The sequence below is a fragment of the Oculina patagonica genome, chromosome 14 (assembly GCF_052425735.1).
Source record: "Oculina patagonica isolate OP01 chromosome 14, crgOcupat, whole genome shotgun sequence".
Lineage (NCBI taxonomy): Eukaryota > Metazoa > Cnidaria > Anthozoa > Scleractinia > Oculinidae > Oculina > Oculina patagonica.
In genome coordinates, this window is record NC_135771.1 from 12760729 (window position 1) to 12787891 (window position 27163).

Consider the following 27163-nt stretch of genomic DNA (forward strand, 5'->3'; position numbering starts at 1 on the left):
TATGGCGGCGGGACAGAAGGCTTTGAATGCAAAGGACTTTGATTCAGTTTTAAATCTTGTAGATCAGCAAGCGAGCAAATTTTTTACGGGAATGTAAGTAGCTAAACAAGATCATTTCATTTTATAGTCGATCTCGTGCTAAGGTAATCTATAAGAACCACATTCGTGACTTTGCGCCCTTGTGGATTTTGAAGTAATCAAAGTCATAAAATTAAAGGTTTTCGGTTAAAATTATGACACAATGCAGACAAGAGAACGCTAAGACAGTTTTATATTGCATTGTTTTGTACAATACTTTGCGACACTAAATTTCTAATCAGTAAAATGGTCACAAGACTAGACACTTAATGTTGGAATCCTGTGCAGTCAGAGGGCTCCCGGGGTATCCAATCGATGAAGTCGATAATCGATAAAAATCGATATCAATCAATACCAATCGATATCAATTAATCGATTGATATTGATTTTCGATGGCCAATCGATGGCGAAGATTCGTGTGGTTATCGATTGGTATCGATTTTCAATAACAATCGATAGATTAATAATAATATTGATATCGATTGGTTCCAGATTTCGTCACATTTCAAAATCTGCAAGCTGATGGAATAGGCGCATAAATACCACATCTTTGTACGCATTAATTGTTAACACATTTTATTTAATGCTTTGAACGTTAACAGGCTGTTCATGTTTAACTCCGTATGTAGCGTTGTTTCTAATTGGTTGTTACTATACTTGCTTGCATTCATTGAAAACTGCAAGTGACAAAGACCTTATCAGAGAAACAACACAGACATCCACGCATAAATGGCACATTATAAAATTTTTGGCCTGAATCTCAAATCTTTTGGCAGCAGCTCTCGCAAGGTCTTACAAGGTCTTAAGTCGATCAGAAAGCAGTCAAGTTTGCGAAAGCAAGATTGTTTCGTTCTTTTGCATGAGAGATTTGAATAAAGCTCTTCATGATTTTAAGTCCATCATGAAAGCAGTCAAGTTTGCGAAAGCAAGATTGTTTCGTTCTTTCGTGTGAGAGAGTTGAATAAAGCTCTTCATGATTTTAAGTCGATCATGAAAGCGATCAAGTTTGCGAAAGCAAGATTGTTTCGTTCTTTCGTGTGAGAGAGTTGAATAAAGCTCTTCATCATTTTAAGTCGATCATGAAAGCAGTCAAGTTTATTTTAAAGTCAATCGCTTTAGTATCTAGAAAGTTCAACGAGAGAAAACTTCAGCTTTCAGGCTCGCGATAGCCTGGGTTCCAGTGTTTCGTATTCAATATGGTGACCATATTAACGATCGAAGCTAAATGCATTTCAGTTTGTCGAAGAAGAGTATAAGCAACTAAAGTAGAGTACAAGAAGAGGTGTTACAAGTTTCATCTTTTAAACACAGAATAAGGTAGACGGCTAGTTGTCCAGATTGGGGGCTAGTTGTCTGGGGCTAGTTGTCCGGGGGGGAGTTGTCCGGGTACCCTTACATAAATGGCTTGCTTCCCTTCGTAAAAACAATAGAACAAACAACATATTAAACAATACGAAAAAACGAAAATGTCCTGTGCAGCGTTAATTTAAATGACCACATTGAATTATGTAATTTTAACGCAGGAAAGTTCATTGTAAAAAACTAAACGTTTCGGCAGTGCTGCCTTCATCAGTACTACTACATCACTATACTACTACTGATGAAGGCAGCACTGCAGAAACGTTTAGTTTTTTACAATGAACTTTCCAGCGTTAAACGTTACATAATTCAATGTGGTCAACATAAACAATACCCCTAGCCCCAAACACAATAACAACTGCCACACTAGAGGACCACTAAAATTACAAGCTTATGAGAGCTGCTAAACAACTAAGATTTTTATTAGGCTGATAAGGGGATTACGGCAATTGTGTCTGCCACAATTTGTACATGTTCCCAGGCTACAATATAGGCAAATCATGTAATTCATTAACACTAGCATTCTTATTTTTATCAGCATCTCAGTATTTACAGGAAATATGCTCACTTGCAGGCAAATGGGGTCTGGTGTGGCCTACTCCACTGAAGATGCCAAAAGTGAGTACTTGTTGATGGTTGTACTGTAGTATTTTTCCTCTTGGATAGAGAATGAGCTTGTTTAGAAACTTGTTGGCAATGAGAAGTGTGGGAGTGAGTGATTCTCATATAAAATTAATGGGATCAGGGCCATTACTAGTAACATGTGAACTGAGGCACTTGTAGCTTGTGTACAGCCGTCCCACTCCACTAAAAAAAAAATTGCGGAGCGGGATGGCTGTACACAGGCTAAGGCACTTGCCTTGGTAAAAACATTTTTCAGGATCCCATAAGAGTGACATGCATTAGAAAAATACTTTAAAAAGGGGCTAAAATATAATATTCGTGCCTTGCAACTTGGTATAATCAAACTCATAAAATGGGAAAGCAAGCTTACTGTGTATTGAATAATGTACTTGTTGCTTTATTGTAAACCAGAGGACCTGGATGGGCTGTCAAAGCTGACCGACACACTTCACGACAAGCTACTGTCATCAGGTGTTAATGCCATTCCTTTAGACTCTGAAATGTTACAGTTGGATTATCAAGCCACAGTGAGAAAAGGACAAGAAGAAGCTGAGCTCACTAGAATTGCTTTGCAGAGAGTTCAAACCAACTGTGCTGCACTGAGTAAAGCAATGAGCCTGCCAAGAAAATAACGGCTTGTGAATAATTTCCGGCAAACTCAACTTCTTCTGATTACGGAAGATGTGGTACAAGACAAATGCTTTCCCTGGTTGATAATTTGCTAAAGATACTGTATGGAGAAGTACTTGGTGGCTGCAATCATTCTTGGGAATTAAAGGATGCATCCCAAACTGCAAGTTTCCATGACAACAAAGTCTGATGGCAAGCCACAGGGTAAATCATTTTCACAGGCATCATACTTTGGTATGTTCCGTGTGTGAACATGATACTATTCTAGAAGGGTGCACAGGTACCAGTGCTCGGGCACTACATGTAAGTGTGAACACGGCCCAAAAGAACTTTCATTATCTTCAAGTTTTTAAGCATAGAACATTGCATATTATTTTCAACTTATGACAAAAGAAAAGATAATATTATTAGATTAATATTATTGTCTGCCGGCATAAGCCAGCCAGGTATTAATCCTTGGACAAGCAAAATAATTAATGGACATTTAGCTAATAATTATGGTACAAAGAAACTCTCACTGTGACTTTCAAAAAGTTAGCAAACACAAAACACAAATCAAACCTTAAATTGAAAAAATCAATGATACTGTAATTTAGTTGCAAATCTTAATAAGCAAATACATCACGGCATACATGTAAAAATTTATTTTATTTCAGTGATCATGCTTATTGCATGAACATTGTAAACAACCTAGAAGTAACATTTAGGACTAAATAACTGCATTTTATCTACAACATAATATAACACTATTTTTCCTAACTAAAATTTATTTCAATTGACTTTTACAACGTGTAAAGATACATTCAAGGTTCATACATAGTAATGTAGAATTTATTAATTAAAGTGATTATTTTTTAACCAGACTCGACACACCAAAAGAAAATAAACAGAATAATAATTATTTTGATAATTATTGTTGCTGACTTTCACATCTTAAAGCCCCTTGGGCAAAACTACAAGTTTTTTTTCCTATTTTGACTGGGAAAAAGTCAAGGTATGGCATACTTTCACCTGGTCTGACAAACAAGTAATGAAATTTTGCTACTTTTCCTTATGTTAAAAAGGTTGTATAAACAATAAAGTAACTCTATGCAAGTTATTTATTTAGAGTTTTATTTGTTCCAACTGGTCTGAAATTTGGACAGTAAACAAAGTAATAATAATAATTATAATAATTGTTCTTTCTAAAGTTATTATTTCTTTCACTATCTTGTTACAAAATTATTATAACCTTATCACAAAATATATTTTATGTTACTTTAGTGTGTAAAACACTAGGGTTAATCATTAAAAAATAACTTATTCCATGCGATTCGACTATTCAATACTTTGCTTACAAAAGATAAAATCTGTCAATAAAAATATTCTTTTTTCATAAAACTGTATCTAATTTTTATCTTTAAAAAAGTCTTCATGTACTACCATGTCTGGGATAGCACTCTTTTTGCACCTTTTAGATGCCATGGCATAAATTATTATGGACTAAAATTATTATGAAGATCTTTTCTGCTAGCCTGAGACTTATTGCGAGTCTTGCAAAAGAAATTGTGACTTTGAGATAGTCGCGCAAAAAATCAAAGAGATCATGGAAATGGACTAAAATTCAGTGAGATGCATATTTTTTTCAAGGGACCATTTGCTCCCCCTGGTTTTCAAATAATCAAGTCTATGCACATTGTCACTATCACATTTTGAGACCAATAAATCCACATTAGTTCAGTATAAATGAGTGGTGCTGCTACCGGTAGTTTTTTAAAAACAAACTAAAGTTCAACTTTTCACTGCATGCACCTTTACAATGCACTAACTTCCATGAAATGATAATGATAACATTACCCAACTTCTTTGCATCGAGACTATGGAACGTGGGTTGATGAAAACTCGTCCGTCAGAGTGTTGGTATCAGTACCTGCTACTGGTTCATACCCTCGCAGAATACTGGGACACTGGTTGCCGTTACCATACGTCCACCACACTGCACCAGCAAATGCCGTCACACAAACCAATAACACAATGAGGACTACCACCAGGCCTATGGTACTAAACTTCTTTGGCTCTTCCTCTTCCTGGTTTTCTTCTTCATTACTTACATCTTCAACCTCACTGTCATCAACATCATTCTGTACCTGAAGGACAAAGTGACACTGTAAGTGACAGTCTAGTAACAAGAACCATGACTGTAGATGATAATTAAATATTTATTTACTACCTTAATGTAATTTATTTTCGCGGGAACTTAATTTCGCGAAAATAGAACAGGCATATTTCGCAGGACTTTTTTATTATTAAAATTATTTTTTATTGATAAACATACATTACATTATATTACAATGCAATAAACTAAACAATTACAATTTGACGAAAGTAAAGGTTATACAATTAAGGTACGATAGAAAAATAATAGACTGTAATAAAAAATAGTAGATGACAATGGCGATGTAAATTAAAGTGACCTGAGAAGGAGTATGAATACGTGTACAGTTTTTAATCTATGTTTTCTAGTATGTACTTACCGTAGTGATTCGATTTAGCGCCCTCCTTCCAATAAGCGCCCCCCTTCGAATGTGTTTTTGTAAATAAGCGCCCCTGTTCCAATAAGCGCCCCCATTCTAATTAGCGCCCCCATTCTTATAAGCGCCCCTATTCTAATAAGTGCCCCTATTGTGGATAACTGGCCCTACTGAAGTCATTGACGTCAACTAAATAAACTCCTGGCCGTTCACCGTACAGTTTATGTGTATATTTACTGCTAAAATGAACAATTATTTTAAAAGTAACTGAACTTTTAACAATTTCTAACTGTTACAGTTTCTGTTATTGTTAGATACATTTGGTTGTTTCTCAAAAAATTAAATAAGCGCCCTGTCCCGAATAAGCGCCCTCTCTCGAGGTGCCAAAAGTAAATAGCGCCCCGGGCGCTAAATGGAATCATTACGGTAGTTAAAATTCTACTTACAAAATCTGTGATGAGAAGAGAATTATTATGCAACTTATTTGTATAAAAAAAATAACGGGCATAAAGCAAGGAAAATTTCGCAGGACTTAAATTTCGCGATTTGGCAAAAAAAAAATACATTTAAGGAACAAATTCGAAAATTGTCCAAATACTGTCTGCATTAACAACAGTAAGTCAATTACACACTGATTTTAATTTCCAGTTCAGACAAACCAAAAAAAAAAACTTAATGTTCTTAAAAAGAGTAGTTTACGACTGTACCAAGATAATTATTAATAACTGACCCCGAATGATATATGTAGAAGGGTATAATTCGTCGTTCAAGCCCCGAGTAATCAGACCCCCAGGGGACACAGGACATATGTGCTAAGTTGAGTGTGGAAGCACCCGGGCTAGGCAAGATTTTTACTCTCACTGTTCCCCCCACCATGAGAAGGGGGGCAGCAGCCGACCGTCCTGGGACCCTGGGAAAAACCTGCACTTTGTACAAGCATCCATCCAGGGGATACTAGAACATCACTTCGAGGGCACTGCACAAGCTGGATTTAAATGCCCAGTAGTATGGGCCACTAGGTGGAGTGAGATTTACCATGTGGTAGTGAGAGTTTGCATGGGTACCAAAGGAAAAGATTAAAGGAAATACCTTACTTAACTACCATTGGTAAAAGCTGATTCATTATTTAATTCCCCTCTTCCTCCCAAAAAGATGCTTGCTTTTGTAATGTTTCACTCGACAAAATGTAAGTGTACCTGATGTTGATGGTTTTGGAGCATTCCCCTGACCTGAAGCACCCCAGGTTCAGTTGGCTCTGTAGGTTCTGGTGGCTCAGTGGGTTCAGTTGGTTCTGGAGGCTCTGTTGTGGCTTGGGTTGTGGTTGTCTTAGCAGTAGTGGTCACTGCTTGTGTTGTCGTCTTCTGTGTGGTGGTCTGTGCCATTGTACCAGTAGTGGTACTGAGAGTTGTTGTCTTTGCTCTAGTTGTCATGGCTTGAGTAGTAGTTGCCTTAGCAGTAGTTGAGCTCACCCCTTGTGTTGTCGTCTTCTGTTTAGTTGTATGTGCCATGGTACTGGTTGTTGAACCGACAGTCGTTGTTTTCCCTGTAGTAGCCAGAGGTTGGGTGGTTGGTTTAGCTGCGGTAGTTGTTGTCCCTTGAGTTGTAGTCCTCTGTGTAGTAGTCGGTATTGCTTGGGTGGTGGTTCTCTTAACTGCAGTAGAGGTTCCCCCTTGAGTTGTGGTCTTTTGTTTGGTAGTTGGAAGCACTGTTGTGGTTTGACCTGTTGTTAATGAAGTTGGAAGCTTTGTGCTTGTTTGTTTGGCGGTTGTGCTACTGGTTTTTGGTGAAGTTGTAGTTGGCATCTTGGTTGTCTGTTGGTTTGTTGATGACTGATAAGACATCCCTGTAGTTGGTTTCCCTGTTGTTCGGCTTCCTGTACCTGGGTTCCCTGTACTCACTGGTTGTGTTGCGGGTTTTGCTGTCGATGTATTATTATTGGTGCAGTTATAATTTCTGTAATCATGAGTGTAGTGGCAAGCTCTATCACATCTGTCAGCCTTCGAGATAAAAAATATTTTAAAATTCATGACATTAGAGGTCATGATATATGAGAGACAGATTAAAAAATTATTGGGCACACAGAATACTAAGTGCCCCATGGCATGATCTGCCAGGGATTATAATTATTATAATTTATTAGGTTCCTGTTTTTCTTCTGTAATAATATTGCAGAATGTGAGGGTGTGATTGCTGAAACATTATTTTGAAATATAGCACTTCATAATTTATTACATTACTGTGACACTTTTCAATAGGCTGGTTCTCACTAGCCACAAAGTCATAATCAGAAGCACAGAGCATTAGGGTCTTAGTAAAAATGACCGACAGAGTAGTAATGAGTTTCTGCTTATGACTTGTTTCTTGTAAAAAAATCCAACAAATTTCAGCAGAGTTATGAAAGATTTCTTACATGTACATCTACCCTCTTGCCAACTAAATCACTCACTATGATTCTGTTGTTATAAGTTCCTCCATCGACATAGCAGGCATTTGGACCAGTCCAGCCCCACCAGCAGAGACAGCGACCATTTGACAAACACTGTCCAGCACTGTGGTATGTCCCTGTAAGTTCACACAAGATTCTAAAATTATTAGAACAAAAGAGTACAGTCAAACTCTCTCTAAAATGGACACCATAGGGACCGCCTCCAACTGTCCATTTTAGAGAAGTGTCTGTCTTACAGGGAGTTTAGTTACTGTAAAATGACTGAAACATGACAGGGACGGGACAAACACCAGGTGTCCATCTAAGAGAGGTGCCCGTTAAGAGAGAGTTGACTGTATCGCATGCACAGGGTTCCTTTTTTCTGCAGGTGATGGGTGATTTTCACCACCTGTGAATTCTTCCTTCAACATATTGGCAACTTCATTTCCACTGTAAAATGACCTTTGGATTTCTCAACAATTTTATAAAAAAAATTATCCTTTAAGTTTCAGAATACAAAGATTTCCAAAAAGTATGCTGCAAAAAATTAATCCATAAAATTAATATGTTGAACATGTGAAAATCAAAGACCCTGAAGTTCTCTTCTCTACTTTATCAACAAATTATTAAGAATGATCTGCATCAAAAGTATTGAACCCTAACTGAAACATGCCACACAGCAGTCTAAAATTATTAGCACAAACGAATATCACATGCACAGGGTTTCCTTTTTCTGCAGGACACAGACATTTTGACCACCTGTGAAATTGTTTTCTTCAGGGTAAATTGGCAACTTCACTTTCACTGCATTGAAACAACCTTTGGATTTCTCTACAATTTTATATTGATTTCACTGCCTGTTTGCAGTTTCCTATGCCAATTTTATTTGAAATGGAGTGTGCATTAAGTGATAAAATTATCCTCAGAACTTGAAGTTTCAGAATACAAAGATTTCCAAAGAGTATGCGGAATGCATAATTACTAAAGAAAGAATTTCTAAATTACCTGTGCCACACAGAGGATCACAGGGGAGGGGTGGTACAGTTTTGTTTGCAGGTACACTACACACTTTGGGGTTGGGAATGCTGGCACAAGCTGGGTTCAGATAGTCATGAGTATAATGACATGCTGTTGTGCAATAATCAGCCTGGAAGAGAAGGAAGAATGCAAAGATAACTGTAAGTCAGAAAATTAATTAAAATAAACCAAAAAACTGTTTAGTCACATTATTATGCTGTATCCAAGCCTGATTACTACACTTTCATTAAAATCCCAATCAATGTAGAACTGGCAATAGAAAGTGACTGGACAAAATTATTGACAACTAAACCTACTTATTATTATCTTTATTTATTTATTTAACAATGAAACGTAAAATATAATTTAGAATTGAATATACATGGTAAATTTATCATCTTTGGCACAGCATGGAAGTATCCATGGCGACCCCACAAGTGACAACCCAACAGCCATACCAACTGATTTACATTGAGGGGCAGGGAATGATAAATTTTAGCATTTGCACGACAGTGCAGATTAACCTTTTTTTCCGTGTACCTCAAACTTTCTTAGCCTTCAAAAGGTTTTTGTTGAAATTCTGAGAAGGCGTCACCAAACAAAAACAAAATGACACAGCAAGACTTGGCAAAAATTCTGCGAGAGGAAAAACAATTTTTTGAAGGGCCATTTGCTGCCCCTAGTTGCATTCATGAGATGACCTCTTGCAAAATTACATTTTAGCCACATGGAATTTTTTTTCTCAGAAAGATGGAAATTTATTGCATCATTTTACTGTACTTGCATACGAACACACTTCTGTCATAAATGCTGTTAAAAGAAATACTACAAGAACAAATGGTATCATTAAAGATCCTTGCTAAAATATTGCAACACAAAAATTCATATCCAAGAAAGTACTTACCAGTATCCTGTTCTTGTACACCCCAGACATGATGTACACTGCATTGGGTCCAGTCCACCCCCACCAACAAAAACAGCGGCCATTACTCTGACAGGTTCCCTGCCCTCCTTGGCACCTGGGGTCACATGGGACAGATGTTGTAGCTGAAAGATAATAATAAAAACAAAACAATAGTAATACCGGCCCCTGAAGTCCAAATGTCAATTTGTAGAGAGAGCGAGACATCTACAGTACTTTCTGGTATATTTTTACGGTATACCTTATTATAGGAAATTAACGCTCCTGTTAATTAAAGGTATTTGAAATGAACGCGACTTAAATTAACGCGTTTTGGAGGGAAACTTTCTCACAAAACAGGAGGTAAATTTATTTTTTAAAATGAAGGAAATTAATGTGATTAACACAAGGAAGCACAGTTTGTGGTGACAACAAGATCGAACAAACTATATTTCAAAATTGAATTTTTTTGACCGAAATTATAAAAATATGATGTGCCTTCTGAAAGCAGGCATGAACTGGAAACAGAGTAAAGATCGAAATACAAGCCAATACAGAGAAAGTCAATTATGCCTGGAAGGGGTCCAGATTAATAGAAATTAAGGTCGCAGAAATTAACGCTAATCACTTAATAATTAATGTCCCGGAAATTAATGCTGACACAAATTGACGCAACTTAAATTAACATGCATTTTTAAAATTCACATTAATTTCATGGAGTGTTTTCACACTCCATGAAATTAAAATTAAAAAATTAAATTAAAATTAAATTAAATGCATGAAAATTAAAAGTAAAATTTCCTAAAATAAGGTAGTTTGCTGCACTAGCTTGTTTAAAATATGCAGCATCTTAAATTTTAGACCCCTTGTAAGATTTTGTCATGTAACCCTGTTAATCATTAAGGAATTAAAGTGGTACAAAAGGTTTACCAGAATGGTAAGAACGCCATGAAAGCTAATTGCCTTCATGCCTGCTTCCAGCAACTTTTTTTTCACACAGTTCAACTTCTCAATTTTTCAAATGGCCACAAAGGTTGGTTTTGTTGATACTAGCCTGCTGATGTATGCTAGAGTATGTTTAATTTGTAATTTGTTTATTTGGTGGGGAATGGCATTTGATTTTAGATGATTTTTATTTATTTTTTGTGCGATAATGGCTTGATAAAAAGCGATTTTATATATTTGCTAAAACGGTTTTATAAACTTGTTAAAACAGAGGCTGTGATAATTATGTCAAATTTTCTCGGAGCGATTCCTGGTATATCCTCCCTAGCGATTCTTTCGAAACAATGTTTTTGTACGCACCGCACCAGTGGCTTTTCGTTGACGCAAGTACTCTCGTTGAGTTGTGTTCAAAATTCTGCTAAGTCTCACTTTCAGGTCAAAAATAACATTTTTGCGGCAAAAACAGATAAGAATTATCATGCTGATCTTAATTACGTGGATGTTAACAAATGTGATTTAAATAATTCGAAGATTATTTAACAAAAGCCTATTAAAATACAGATAATAGTGATAATAGCTTAAATTAGTGATAATAGCTTAGTGAGCTCACTAAGAGAATAGTTATCGGTTAGTTATCTTTTTTTTTTTTTTTGCATGAGACCCCTGATGTTAATTACATGGGAGATTTTATGGTGCTCTGAAAATTAAGAACTTCAAGAATTTACCTGCGAGTGGGATCCCTGTACTCACTGGTTGCGTTGCGGGTTTTGCTGTTGATGTATTATTATTGGTGCAGTTATCATTTCTGTGATCATGAGTGTAGTGGCAAGCTCTATCACATCTGTCAGCCTTTGAACAACAACAAAAGTTATTATTATTAAATATAATTTATGGCATCAGAGGTAATGATGTGAGACAGAAATAATTATTGGATATGCAGAGTGCTATGTGCCCCATGGCGTGATTTGCCAGGGATTATATATTAGTTACATGTATTTCTTCTGTAATATTATTTATGTCCCAGAAGAGTATGACGAAAACATTAAGGGTATGATTGCTGAAACAATATTTTGAAATAGCACTGTAGACATGTTACATACACTAGTCAAAGAGTGACACTTTTCTTAAGACTCAGGTTTTTACTAGTGACAGAGGACTTCATTATCAGAAACACAGAGCATTAGGATCTTAATTAAAATGACAGACAGAGTTAAGTAATGAGTTTCCGCTTATGACTTGTTACTTGTAATTGTAAAAAAATCCAACAAATTTCAACAGAGTCATGAAAGACGTCAAAGTTCATCAAAGTGTCATACATCTACCCTAGCCCTCCAGCCAACTAAATCACTCACTATGATTCTGTTGTTATAAGTTCCTCCATTAACATAGCAGGCATTTGGACCAGTCCAGCCCCACCAGCAGAGACAGCGACCATTTGACAAACACTGTCCAGCACTGTGGTATGTCCCTGTAAGTTCACAGGTAAAAATGTTAAGTCTGCGTTTGAGCCTAGTGGCCCAACAGGCTGAAGCTTATCCCAGTTTCAGTGGCATATATGGGGAGGGACTAGGAGTATTTCTACTCTCCCCCCCCCCCTGGATGGGATGCTAGTCCATCGTAGGCTTACCCCCAGCATTAAATTTGTCGGTATCCATTTACGGTATGTACACCTGGGGGGAGAGAGGCACTATGAGAGTAAAGTGTTGCCCAAGAACACAACTTAACGACCCTGTCCAAGAGTCGAACCAGGGCCCCTTGATCCGAAGTCCAGTGCACTAACCATTAGGCCTCGGCACCTCCCACAATAAGAACCCTGAACTATTTATTTTATCTTGTGAAAAACAAAGTCCCTGACAGTGCTATTCACTAGTTATCAACAAATTATTAAGTATGCTCTGCATCAAAAGTATTTAACCGTGACTCAAAAATATCACACAACCAGTTTCAGTCTAGAATTATTAATTAGCACAACAGAATATTACATGCAAAGGGTTTCCTTTTTCTGTAGCTGATGGGTAATTTTCACTACCTGTGATTGATTTAATTCTTCAACATTGGCATTACTTCAATTTCACTGAACGTTTGGATTTTTTAACAATTATTATTTTATATAACTTGATTTCACTGCCTGTTTTCAGTTTCCTATGCCAATTTTATTTGAAATGGAAAGCCCTGCATGCATTAAGTGATAAAATTTTCCTTTGAGGTTCAGAATACCATGAATTTCAAAGAGTACATAGCAAAAAGTCAATCCATAAATGTTGAACGTAACCTGAATATTAAGAAAGAATTTCTAAATTACCTGTGCCACACAGAGGATCACAGGGGAGGGGTGGTACAGTTTTGTTTGCAGGTACACTACACACTTTGGGGTTGGGAATGCTGGCACAAGCTGGGTTCAGATAGTCATGAGTGTAATGACATGCTGTTGTGCAATAATCAGCCTGGAAGAGAAGGAAGAATGCAAAGATAACTGTAAGTCAGAAAATTAATTAAAATAAACCAAAAAACTGTTTAGTCACATTATTATGCTGTATCCAAGCCTGATTACTACACTTTCATTAAAATCCCAATCAATGTAGAACTGGCAATAGAAAGTGACTGGACAAAATTATTGACAACTAAACCTACTTATTATTATCTTTATTTATTTATTTAACAATGAAACGTAAAATATAATTTAGAATTGAATATACATGGTAAATTTATCATCTTTGGCACAGCATGGAAGTATCCATGGCGACCCCACAAGTGACAACCCAACAGCCATACCAACTGATTTACATTGAGGGGCAGGGAATGATAAATTTTAGCATTTGCAAGACAGTGCAGATTAACCTTTTTTCCGTGTACCTCAAACTTTCTTAGCCTTCAAAAGGTTTTTGTTGAAATTCTGAGAAGGCGTCACCAAACAAAAACAAAATGACACAGCAAGACTTGGCAAAAATTCTGCGAGAGGAAAAACAATTTTTTGAAGGGCCATTTGCTGCCCCTAGTTGCATTCATGAGATGACCTCTTGCAAAATTACATTTTAGCCACATGGAATTTTTTTCTCAGAAAGATGGAAATTTATTGCATCATTTTACTGTACTTGCATACGAACACACTTCTGTCATAAATGCTGTTAAAAGAAATACTACAAGAACAAATGGTATCATTAAAGATCCTTGCTAAAATATTGCAACACAAAAATTCATATCCAAGCCATCAGTACTTACCAGTATCCTGTTCTTGTACACCCCAGACATGATGTACACTGCATTGGGTCCAGTCCACCCCCACCAACAAAAACAGCGGCCATTACTCTGACAGGTTCCCTGCCCTCCTTGGCACCTGGGGTCACATGGGACAGATGTTGTAGCTGAAAGATAATAATAAAAACAAAACAATAGTAATACCGGCCCCTGAAGTCCAAATGTCAATTTGTAGAGAGAGCGAGACATCTACAGTACTTTCTGGTATATTTTTACAGTACATACCTTATTATAGGAAATTAACGCTCCTGTTAATTAAAGGTATTTGAAATGAACGCGACTTAAATTAACGCGTTTTGGAGGGAAACTTTCTCACAAAACAGGAGGTAAATTTATTTTTTAAAATGAAGGAAATTAATGTGATTAACACAAGGAAGCACAGTTTGTGGTGACAACAAGATCGAACAAACTATATTTCAAAATTGAATTTTTTTGACCGAAATTATAAAAATATGATGTGCCTTCTGAAAGCAGGCATGAACTGGAAATAGAGTAAAGATCGAAATACAAGCCAATACAGAGAAAGTCAATTATGCCTGGAAGGGGTCCAGATTAATAGAAATTAAGGTCGCAGAAATTAACGCTAATCACTTAATAATTAATGTCGCGGAAATTAATGCTGAGACAAATTGACGCAACTTAAATTAACATGCATTTTTAAAATTCACATTAATTTCATGGAGTGTTTTCACACTCCATGAAATTAAAATTAAAAAATTAAATTAAAATTAAATTAAATGCATGAAAATTAAAAGTAAAATTTCCTAAAATAAGGTAGTTTGCTGCACTAGCTTGTTTAAAATATGCAAGATCTTAAATTTTAGACCCCTTGTAAGATTTTGTCATGTAACCCTGTTAATCATTAAGGAAAGTGGTACAAAAGGTTTACCAGAATGGTAAGAACGCCATGAAAGCTAATTACCTTCATGCCTGCTTCCAGCAACTTTTTTTTAACACAGTTCAACTTCTTAATTTTTCAAATGGCAGCAAATGTTGCCAATCTTTTTTTTTTTTTTTTGCATGACACCCCTGATGTTTACATGGGAGATTTTATGGTGCTCTGAAAATTAAGAACTTCAAGAATTTACCTGCAAGTGGGATCCCTGTACTCACTGGTTGGGTTGCGGGTTTTGCTGTTGATGTATTATCATTGGTGCAGTTATCATTTCTGTGATCATGAGTGTAGTGGCAAGCTCTATCACATCTGTCAGCCTTTGAACAACAACAAAAGTTATTATTATTAAATATAATTTATGGCATCAGAGGTAATGATGTGAGACAGAAATAATTATTGGACATGCAGAGTGCTATGTGCCCCATGGCGTGATTTGCCAGGGATTATATATATAAAGTACATGTATTTCTTCTGTAATATTATTTATGTCCCAGACGAGTATGACGAAAACATTAAGGGTATGATTGCTGAAACAATATTTTGAAATAGCACTGTAGACATGTTACATACACTAGTCAAAGAGTGAAACTTTTCTAAAGGCTCAGGTTTTCACTAGTGACAGAGTCATTATCAGAAACACAGAGCATTAGGATCTTAATTAAAATGACAGACAGTAGTAACGAGTTTCCACTTATGACTTGTTACTTGTAATTGTAAAAAAATCCAACAAATTTCAGCTGAGTCACTAAATGAAAGATGTCGAAGATCATCAGTGTCATACATCTACCCTCCAGCCAACTAAATCACTCACTATGATTCTGTTGTTATAAGTTCCTCCATTAACATAGCAGCCATTTGGACCAGTCCAGCCCCACCAACAGAGACAGCGACCATTTGACAAACACTGTCCAGCACTGTGGTATGTCCCTGTCAGTTCACAGATAAAAATGTTAAGTCTGCGTTTGAGCCTAGTGGCCCAACAGGCTGAAGCTTATCCCAGTTTCAGTGGCATAAATGGGGAGGGACTAGGAGTATTTCTACTCTCCCCCCCCCCCCTGGATGGGATGCTAGTCCATCGTAGGCTTACCCCCAGCATTAAATTTGTCGGTATCCATTTACGGTATGTACACCTGGGGGTAGAGAGGCACTATGAGAGTAAAGTGTTGCCCAAGAACACAACTTAATGACCCTGTCCAAGAGTCGAACCAGGGCCGCTTGATCCGAAGTCCAGTGCACTAATCATTAGGCCTCGGCACCTCCCACAATAAGAACCCTGAACTATTTATTTTAACTTGTGAAAAACAAAGTCCCTGACAGTGCTATTCACTAGTTATCAACAAATTATTAAGTATGCTCTGCATCAAAAGTATTTAACCGTGACTCAAAAATATCACACATTCAACCAGTTTCAGTCTAGAATTATTAATTAGCACAACAGAATATTACATGCAAAGGGTTTCCTTTTTCTGTAGCTGCTGGGTAATTTTCACTACCTGTGATTGATTTAATTCTTCAACATTGGCATTACTTCAATTTCACTGAACGTTTGGATTTTTTAACAATTATTATTTTATATAACTTGATTTCACTGCCTGTTTTCAGTTTCCTATGCCAATTTTATTTGAAATGGAAAGCCCTGCATGCATTAAGTGATAAAATTTTCCTTTGAGGTTCAAAATACAAAGAATTTCAAAGAGTACATAGCAAAAAATCAATCTATAAATGTCGAACGTAACCTGAATATTAAGAAAGAATTTCTAAATTACCTGTGCCACACAGAGGATCACAGGGGAGGGGTGGTACAGTTTTGTTTGCAGGTACACTACACACTTTGGGGGTGGGAATGCTGGCACAAGCTGGGTTCAGATAGTCATGAGTGTAATGACATGCTGTTGTGCAATAATCAGCCTGAAAAATGAAAATGAACAAAAAATTGTTTAGTCGTTATTACATGTACTGTATTCAAGTCACATTAATAATTATTATACCTAATCGTACCTTTTTGGTACGCTTCGGCGGCATATCAGGCGAGTTTGGTCGAGCCATGGTTCGTATTTTGGCGAGACGCAGTCGAGCCAAAATACCCATGGCGAGACCAAACAAGCCTGATATGCAGCCGAAGCGTACCAAAAAGGTACGATTAGGTATTTACCGTACCCAAATTCAGCCAAAACTCCGGTTATATTTATCGCTCTGTTGAAGCCATGCTTGCTAGGTACGTATTGCAAATTGTGTTGACTTGGTCTTCAACACTTTTACCAAGTTCTTCTTCTGCCTTTTTCCACTCGTTTGTTTAGAGTTTCATTCTCTAAATTTTCAAAATCAAAATAAAGCGAAAAATTTTGAAATTCCGACTCCTTTTTTTTCAGTCTGAATGTCTCAGTACTCGTCGGCAAACATCGCGCAATTGGCAAACGCGCTCAAGTTTAGTTTTGGTGGGAAAGTTTTTCTCTTTTTACGACCGACGCCGCTAAATTTAAATTACGAAGTTCTGTTTTATTGGTAAAACCTCTTTTCAATTCATCGTACAGTAACACTTCTTTACTTCAAAGTGACCGTGATATGGGGGCATATCAGGTCAGTGACTTGATATCGTAGGATATCAGGACAGTAGATCGCGCTTCTGATTGGCTACTTGCGAATTTGGGTACGGTAATTACAATTACAATTAAATCACTGACAACTAAACTTACGATATTTAACAATGTGAAGTAAAAAATAAGAATTGAATTTAAGTGCTAACCTTATCATTGACAGATAGCCTGCAACATTAATTTTTGGCACAGTATGGAAGTATCCATGGCAACCCCAGAAGTGACAACCCAAGGGCCACATCAACTGATTTACATAGAGGGGCAGGAAATAAAAAATTTGAGCATTTGCAAGACAGTGCAGATTAGCATCTTTTCTGGGGGTCTCAAACTTTCTTAGTTATCATTTAAAAGGTTTTTGATACTGACTGAGAAGGTGACACCAAAAAAATTCGGTGAGAGGCATAACTTACTATATATTTTTTAAGGGCCATTTGCTGCCCCTGAGTTCCTAGCATGGGATGACTTTTGGCAAAATTACATTCATTTTAGCCACATGAAATTTTAATACTAAGAAAGATGGAAATTTATTGTAACATGTTACTGTACTTGCATAGAAACACACTTCAATCTGACGTCATAAATGTTGTTAAAACAAATGGTATCATTTTCTAAGATCCTTGGTTATGCAACACAACAATTCTGAAATCCATCAGTATACCAGTATCCTGTTCTTGTTCACCCCAGACATGATGTACACTGCATTGGGTCCAGTCCACCCCCACCAACAAAAACAGCGGCCATTACTCTGACATGTTCCCTGCCCTCCTTGGCACCTGGGGTCACATGGAACAGATGTGGCAGCTAAAACAAAATAAGAATGGAACATTAATAACCCCCCGAAGTCCCAACATCAAATATTAGGATAGCCATCAAGATGTCTTTTTTGATTTACTTTATGGTACTGTACATATTTTGGTGCACTTGTTTAATAAATTATGTGCAGATATCTTGCAGGATTTTGTAATCGTGTCAATCATAACAAGCTGATGGCATAAAAGATGTGTCAGCAATCGTAAGAACACCATGAAAGCTTGACTTCATGCCGCATGCAGCGACTTTTTTCCATAACTTCTTAATTTTTCAAATGGCCAAAAAAGATGACAATTTTAGCACCAATTTTTACATGCATATGGAAGATTTTATGGCACTCTAAAACATAGGCACGCTAAGCGTGCAGGAGTTATTTTTTCAATTTATGGGGTGGCTTGGGGTGAAACTGGGAGATTGTCCTGTTGGGATGGTTTATGTCATGGGTTGAGCTATTTGTGTATGGCGGCCCACGGAGTCACTTTTTTGCACAAAATTTGCTTGCAAACAAAATAATTTTTACGTGCATTTTGATACATCTGAACTGTTTTATTCAATACGTAAATTTTTATCATTATATTGAAAAACAAGAACTAATTTAATTATCAAAATGTCACATAATTCTGTTTAAAGCGGTTATTTTGTTGCCAGCTTTGTAGCACCCGTAACGTGATACTTCTGTTTGTTACGGAATACTTTTGGCTTTTTGCCAAAAACTGTAATATGATACTGTTGTTTTTCTCACTTTTGTAACATGATACCTTTGTTTTTTTGAAAACTAACGTAACACGATACCATTGTTTTTCTCGAAAAAGCCATGTCTTCATTTAACACGCTCAATAGTCATTGAACGAAAAGTACTGTAATAAACGAAGTAATAAACGAATCAAATCAAAAACCACTCTCTTCGGGAATGTTCTTTAAAGCGCAGTACACCTGGAATATTTGTTTCCTGTCAGAACTGTTCAACAAAGATTTTGGTTCATTCACAACGTAAATTTTATTCAACAAACAAGAACTAATTGAGTTATCAAATTGTCACGGAATGGCACGCTCTTATTCTGCTTTGCTATCGATCGTAGTTGCTTTTAACAGCAAAGTTAATACTTATATCGGTTGATTAAATGTTTGAACGAAATGTTTTAAAGGTATAAACACAAACGCCACTTCTGAATTGGTGAATTGAGCAAGACGCTCAAGAGACTTATTAAATTAATTGCGGTTTGCAGTTATTTAACGCCACGGTGTCTCCAGTATTATATTTAGGAATCAAAAGAAGATTCCTTTCCATTTCTTTGATCGCGACTCTTTGTAAATATACCCACAATATTAACATCATAATGACAACATTAATCTTTAAATCTGAGCTAATCTGCTGTGTGCAAATGCTTTATGTAATTTTTACCACGGTCAGGAAAGCTTAGCCTCTTCAAAACGAACGCTCGAATAAGATGAATAACAATTTTGTGTTGGCCTTTTGCTGACGGCGCGTGCGTTGTAAGCAGGCGAGCGTTACGAAAAACACGTTTTTCATCGAGGGTTAATTCACAACTCACCAATTCCGCCTCCTACAAATCTAAAATCTTCGAACGAAATCGCTCACTACAACTGTGTCAGATTGCTTCCCCTTTATAAACTTCAATTTGATTGGTTCTGATAGTACCTGAAATCTGATTGGTGTGACAAACACACATACTTCACTGACTGATTACAGGTCCATCGCGCCGACTAAGAGCTATTTTTGAAAAAATAACTCAAAAATTATTAAGAACTTCAAGAATTTTAAAAAAAACACATAGCAAGGTCCTAAATGCTTTGAAAACCTGGCAAAACAAAAAAATTGCATAGTTTTCTGAACCTTCCACCTCTTATACTTGAAAACTATTAAAATAAATTAAAATAAATTAAACCCCAACAGTGACAGTGTCATTCAACAGGTTAAATCATTTTTGTTCTAGTTACTTTTCTGTTGTATGGCAGAAAAATTATGGTTTTATTCACTACAATAAATTGTCAGTTCAATATACATGGTAACAAATTCATGGATGTTTATAAATAATTACGTTGCGTTGGCTTTGCTGTAGTTGACAGTAGAGCAGTGCTTGGTGGCAGAGACGTGGGCTTCTTTATAATGCACTTATCATTTTTGTAAAAGCGAGTATAATGACAGGCCTTATCACATCTGTCAGCCTAATGGAATAAAAAAAAAAGATTGAATCATTCAGTACTTCTTGACTGAAGCTAGAGAACCATTGTGTGCCTGGGATCCCTGAAGTAAAATCTGTGTTCAAGCCTAGTGGCCTGGCCAACGGGCCAGCACTTTTCTACAACTTCTGTAGAATTTCTAGTCTCCCCTGGATGGAAAGGAGTATTAAATTTTCTACTCCCTCTTGGAGGGGATGCTAGTCATCACAGGGTTGCCCCCAGCATTGAATTTGCTGGTGCCCATTAATATACAACTGGTTACAAGTCGATTGCATGATAGGCACTTAGTGTCTTGCCCTAGCTAGAACACAACACATTTCCCTGGCCAGAATTCAAACCCACCAGGACCGCTCAATCCCATCCAGTGCACTAACCATTAGGCCACCACGCCTCCCACAATAAGATCCCTGAGTGAACTAGGTAGACTTTTTTCTTGTGGAAATAAAAGTCCCTGATGCTCTTCTGTAAATCATTAAATAAAAAATCAATATAAAGAAGTCGATCTGCCGGCTAATTGCAACTGTATTTAAAATGTCTGATTGGAACAGTTGCCCATCAGTAGACTGTAAAGAAGGTACAATGAGAGAAAGAGACAGGTAAAGGGGGGAGGGGGGGGGGTAAGGTAAAAAAAAGGTAAAGTCTGTGTCCGAGCCTAAGTGGCCAATACAGCCGGAGCTTATCAGGGTTTCTGTAGCATTAAGCGACTAGGAGTATTGCTACTCCCCCCTGGATGGGATGCTAGTCCATCGCAGGGTTACCCCCCAGCAGTAAGTTCGCCGGTACCCATTTACACACCTGGGTGGAGAGAGGCACTGTGAGAGTAAAGTGTCTTGCCCAGGTCTCGAACCCGGGCCGTTCGACTCGGAGCAGAGTGCGCTAACCATTAGGCCACCGCGCCTCCCACAGGGAGGGGGGGGGTAGAGGCGAAGAATCTCTGAACTTAAAGGAGCTACGTCACTGTTTTTTTACCGATTTTCTGCGCACACCACCTGGAGAGGAAGATATAACCTCAATTTGCGGATAGAAATCAAACTTCAGCTATAAATATTGATTTTTTGAAGACACGTGGAAACAACTTGAAAAGTTTAGCCTTAATTTTTCAAGTTGCAAACCATTTCCATCCAAGCCACCATCCGGAGTCAAAGACACTTGTTAACAGTTTCAGTGTTTTAATATAGCATTTGTTAATAAAAATGGACAGTTATTTTTAGGTTTTCTACGACACAAATAATTATAAATTTTGGCCACTTAAAAATCTGTTAAAATCTGTGACAAAGCCCCTTTAAGCATATATCCTTGCATAGGCCTCCTAGCCACCCCTCCCCTGCTCATCCTAACTCAACCATATCCCTACATTTTTCCTTCTCCCCCACCCCACAGACCCTGCCCTCCTCCCGCCTTCTCAGCACTCCTCTTCCTCTCTCCACTCATGATTGTACATGTTATACATGTATGATACTTCACCAACTTACTATGATTCTGTTTTTATACAACCCTCCGTTAACATAGCAGCCATTTGAGCCAGTCCAGCCCCACCAGCAGAGGCAACGGCCATTTGACATACATGATCCTGTACTGTGATACACCCCTGTAACGACAAAAGAAAAACAGATTGATTGTTTGGTTAGCATTGTGTTGTATACATGTAATACATGTATAACCCTCGGACGTATAATTATGTGAATTCATATCTCCAATGTGGTACTATGGGGGGGAGAGGGATAGCCCCCCTCCCCCCTATCAATGTGTAGCAAAATTATTTTGCACTAAGTAGAAAGTCCTTAGCCTACTCTACAAGATGATATTTTTTTGTTGGCTGCAACATCCTGGCAGCAGAGCTGCCATTTTGGATTTTCTTAGAGAGTCGGAAAATATAGGAATTGATACAATAATGCTAATGGATGTAAAATTATATGAATTACATGAATTGTGTAAAAATCATGGTCACATATTATATAGTTCACATATCAAAACTTTAACAAGGGATTGATGAACGGCTACTGAAAGTTGTAAAAAAAAAATAATAATAAAATAAGGGGGTAGTATCCCCCCTCACCCTCCCCCTGTGTGTCAGGGGGTTCACATTAAGGAATTACCTGTTCCACACAGGGAATCACAGGGGAGGGCTGGTAATGTTTTCCTTGGTACACTGCAGACCTGCGGCTTGGGGGTACCAGCACAAAGTGGATTGCGGATGGCTTGAGTGTAATGACATGCAACTGAGCAGTAATCAGCCTGAGGATAAAAAGAAAGATGTCTGACACCCTATTTATCTCGTGCCATGAAAATTAAATGCAGAAGGCAGTAAAAAAAGGTAAAGTCTGTCTCCGAGCCAAGTGGCCCATACATTTGGAGCTTATCCTGGTTTCTGTAGCATTAAGCGACTAGGAGTATTGCTACTCCCCCCTGGATGGGATGGTTGTCCATCGCAGGGTTACCCCCCAGCAGTAAATTCCCTAGTACCCATTTATACACCTGGGTGGAGAGAGGCAATGTGAGAGTAAGAACACAAGCCCAAGAACAAGTAGAACACAACGCAACGCCCAGGCTGAGCTCAAACCCAGGCCATTCCAAACAGAGTTGAGCGCACTAACCATTAGGTCACCGCGCCTCACACACAGAAGGCAGCACATTGGCATTATCATTAGATGTGTCTGTTTGTTTTGATGAATGAGGAGATTTTGTTTACCAGTAATGCAAGCAGGTGCTACCAAGGTGCCATATCATTTCACAGTCATTCACTGTTAACATTCCTTACCAGAATCCTGTTTTTATTCACCCCAGATATGATGTATGTTGCACCAGGCCCAGTCCAGCCCCACCAACAAAGACAGCGGCCATTGCTCTGACATGTTCCAGCCTGGCCTCTCTTGCATCTGGGATTACATGGGACAGCTGATTGACGAAAATTAAAATTAAAATAATGAGCAATTAAGTCTTTGTGTGTATAATAATTGCATGCCTTAAGTAGAATTATTTAACACATGGTCTAACTGGATGCCCAACAAGTCATAAAAAATAAAATGTATTACTTTAGTTACTGTAACAAACCTTTCCCTGATGATATGAGTGCGAGTACAACACTCCTGAAGATGTCATTTTTATTAAAACGTTTGGATTTTGTCATTAGAGCCTTCACAATTTTGGAAGTGATATTTTACAAACTTACTGACGTGCAGTTCTAGAAAATACACCCACCCCATTGTAAGGTCATTTGAAAGTCTAACGGGATGAGGGGTTTAAAAAGTCAAAATGTTTAAAAAAAGTATGGTGAACTGGCATTTCTAGAGAGGAGGGGAAGGAAGTCAACCACATTAGGCCTTCTATGGGAGGGGCATGGATATTTTCTGGAACAACACATTTGGAAAATTGCAGTAAATATTAAAAGTAAGCCACATTCCTTTGTTACAACATTAAACACAACAACTTGATCTCGTGAAAATTTGTACGGCCATAAGTATATCTAGTTCATACACTAATGATCATGCTAGGCAAGATTTCAATAGTACCTGTGCTTATAAGCTGCAGGATCAGGAAGGTCACTACACAAGTTATCATAACCTTGTTTGCCATCACTAGTCAGGGATGCCTTTCCAATATGTGCTGAAAAGAAGGCAAAAAATTAAATAAATAACAAGGCCAATATCCGGCCATCTTGACCAAACAAGCTTGGTCAATAAGTTATTATAATTGGGCAATAAAGTCATGAGCTAACAACTGATTAGAAATGACTTTATTGTAACCTGAAGGAAGCCAGTTCAAGGCAAGAACAACCCACAAACTTCTTTGTTATGATTAGATTAAATAGACACCAGATCGAAAGGACACCAAGCCATATAACACTGTTATCGCATGGCTCAGGACACAAATCTCTTTTGAACTTCTAAGATCAGAACACACATGCGTGAGAGGTTCACGAATGCCTTTTCACAGCAAGAAAGAACACTCAGGACTTAGACTGCAAAATAAACATCGCCACAGCGGGCATCAAAAGAATGGATGCCTTTTGTTTTGTACATAATTTTGAATTTTTATGAAATTTAGTATATTAATTTTATCAATTGTAGTTTGTTAATAATTTTGAATTGCGAATAAAGTTATATTTTTATAATTAAAAATAAATTGATTTAATTAATTGACACATTTTGAAGAATGAAATATTTTTCTTCATGCAAAATTTCAGTGCCGGAGTTGATGGCAACAACAACAAATTTGCGGGACTGAAATCAAAGACAATCCCGAGCGGGCAAGATAGGCCCATCTTGCCCACTCAGGTAGCTAATCTCAATGCAGGGTTTACCTCATCTTGCCTGCTCGCAGAGCCAGCCACATAATAACTTTAGTTATTGGTTATTTTTCTACCTGAGTTAACTATTAGTTTGGTTTGATTTGAAGCTAAATTTGAATTTCTAAAAATGCATGACTTAAATCTGATTGTGGGATTGCATAGTTCCTTTAAGACCTTTGTCTTTTATAGCAACCTTGAAGCAGAACAAGCTCTGGCATGCCACACAATAATAAACTTACATGACGTGACTTTGCTTCATGCGTCATGCTTCAGCAACCGTGCTGAAGTCGAACTATTTTCCATACCATAGCAAAACGTTTTAACAGAGCAATTCAAATGAGGTGTCGCAACTAAAAGCATCTTTCTATTTATGAGCTACAAAAGGAAATGTTGGTAATGCCATGGAAAACCTTCACTTTATAAATAAGTTATTTTTGTTCGATCGGTTTATCAAATTCCGCTGCGCTTCTAATCATTACATGACGATCACTTGCAAACATCGAACATTTCTATGACTAGCAGTACACTCTCTGGAAGATCTCAAAAACGACTATACCTTCAGCTGGCTGGGATCTTATATTTAAAGAGGTGTTCTGTTCTCGAAGTCAAATCGAAGGAATACAGTCCCTTGAAATTCCTTCCGGTCTCAAACAGCTTATCAGTCGACCCATCTCCCACTTTAACGGTAAAATGTGGCCTCTGATTTTAATGTCTGCATTTTACCTACCCTAAAACTGTAACAATTTAATCCACTAGGTTTCGACAATTGATTACGTTGCATTCCAAATCTTGCGAGATTAGTAAAATAACATTCAGCTATAAAACAGCATTCATACCCCGGAAAGCAAGCTTGAGACTGCTACTCCAAATGAAGCAATCGTTCGGCATGGCGTAATTATTCCAAAAAGTAACTTGCAGAGAAGATAAATGAGATACTAAACGTTTGCAGAACGATTTTTCTTACCTGTAAAAGGAGAGAGGTAGAATCTTCGTCACAAAGGAAAAAGATTAATCCCGCTCAAGGACATCACAAGACTACTTTTTACCAAGAAATACACAGAACGTAACTCGAGACGCTGGAAGTAACGCAAGTTTTGATTGGCTACTTTGAGGCTCGCTCCCAGGGTTACGGGAGCGGAACGGTGTGACGTCATTTGTCCGATGGTAGAAGAGTGCGCATTGGCTAATTAGAAGTACACCCCTCCTTTCCTGCGCAATTCCCGTCAAAATTCTCCATACAAATTCTAAAATTTTCCGAAAGCTTTGGCTTTAAAGCCAAAAGTTAACGCCGTCCCTGAAAAGTTAAGGTTTATACGCAGCTTATGGATGAGAAATTAATTTTTGATAATTCATCTCCTTTGAGTTTCCCAGCTTGAAATTTTCTTTTACCGTACTGTTTCTATAACAATTTCTGTGAATCCCCCTCCCAACCTTTCCCCTTCACAACGGTCAAACGTAAGAATTGACGTCACGTCCGGTCTTCGTCGCGTCGACCTTTTCTAAGAATTTGACTGGAAAGTGTGCAAATTTTTGTAGGAAATTGTTATAGAAATAAAAGTGACAATAGAAAGCAAGGGACCGCGGACGAAAATGCTGCTAGTGTACGTAGGAGCTGGCGACAGCTCTAATCAGCCAAAAATAAAAATACAGAGACAAGAACGGGGAAAGAAAATTTCAAGCTGGGAAACTCAGTGGAGATCAATTTTCACCCATAAGCTGCGAATAAACCTTAATTTTCCAGGGACGCGCAAAATGTAGGACATTGTATGGAGAATTTTGGCCATTGGTGCTGACCAGAAGGATAGCGGCCTCTGGGGACGAGAATGAATTTTGGCGGGAATTGCGCAGAAACTGCGCGAGCGCGCGACGTTTGACCGCTGTGTGCCTTTCCCCGAGATATTTGGAGATCATATCACATCAACGGGTCATAACATCAAATGGGATCACTTTGACATTCTAGCAACGGGAAGATCAGACATGTATTGTAAAATCAAGGAGACATTGTTGATTCGTGATTTAAAATCAGCCTTAAATGAAAACGTTGGCAGTGAGAAACTTTTTCTCTACTAGCCATAATGTTTGTTTTTTTTTTTTTTCTGACGATTTTTAAGTTTGTTTTTTATTTATTAACATCATTGTCATATTTTTTTTAAATTAGGTACCAGTCTTTTATTTCACATTTAAATCTTATTGTAATCTTGCTAACGGTCACTTCTGAAGATGTATGTTGTAACTGATACGAAACGTTAAGTTCTTAAAATCAAAGTTTTTCCGACATGCGTTGTCGTTGTCTTTTTCAAGTGTCAAGCGTAGCGATTTTATGTTATGCATAATTGCCCCACAGTTTAGATGCACGACCCTTTGCTGTGGAACCGAACAGTTGTACCGGGAGTATAACCCTCTGTCCCTGAGCGATGTTTTACCCAGCTTTTGTATAAACATTTGACACTGCTTTCCAGGCTGAAAAGTATCCTTCGCAATATTTCAAACAACATACCTCTCCATTTGACCCCCTTGGTGGGCGAGGGAACGCCTTTATACATATTTGCATTTCACTAAATCTGAAATGGTAAAAGGTAAAATATGTGGTAAATTTGAAAACTCATCTTACTTTTCCGGTTTGGCTTTGT

General features: G+C 37.6%; 2 protein-coding genes across 3 annotated transcripts; one reads left to right on the forward strand and one right to left on the reverse strand.

Moving 5' to 3' along the window:
* LOC144638716 (uncharacterized) lies at positions 1–4000 on the forward strand. 2 transcript variants are annotated; one of them, XM_078497939.1, is made up of 3 exons: positions 1–93; positions 1976–2055; positions 2473–4000. In XM_078497939.1, exons 1-3 carry the CDS (start codon positions 2–4, stop codon positions 2691–2693), a joined length of 393 nt encoding a protein of 130 aa, XP_078354065.1. In that variant the 5' UTR covers position 1; the 3' UTR covers positions 2694–4000. The 2 variants fall into 2 exon arrangements, with proteins under 2 accessions (XP_078354065.1, XP_078354066.1); XM_078497940.1 differs by having other exon boundaries at positions 2012–2055.
* On the reverse strand, positions 3321–25621 carry LOC144638715 (uncharacterized). The gene is made up of 19 exons (XM_078497938.1): positions 25498–25621; positions 23755–23848; positions 23004–23140; positions 22342–22480; positions 21718–21833; positions 20104–20230; positions 17892–18034; positions 16406–16547; positions 15451–15566; positions 14833–14956; positions 13709–13851; positions 12792–12933; positions 11842–11957; positions 11215–11338; positions 9548–9690; positions 8632–8773; positions 7648–7763; positions 6398–7198; positions 3321–4817 (listed from the first exon to the last, which is right to left on the reverse strand). Exons 2-19 carry the CDS (start codon positions 23816–23818, stop codon positions 4548–4550), a joined length of 3105 nt encoding a protein of 1034 aa, XP_078354064.1. The 5' UTR covers positions 23819–23848; positions 25498–25621; the 3' UTR covers positions 3321–4547.
* Positions 25622–27163: the final 1542 nt, after the last annotated feature.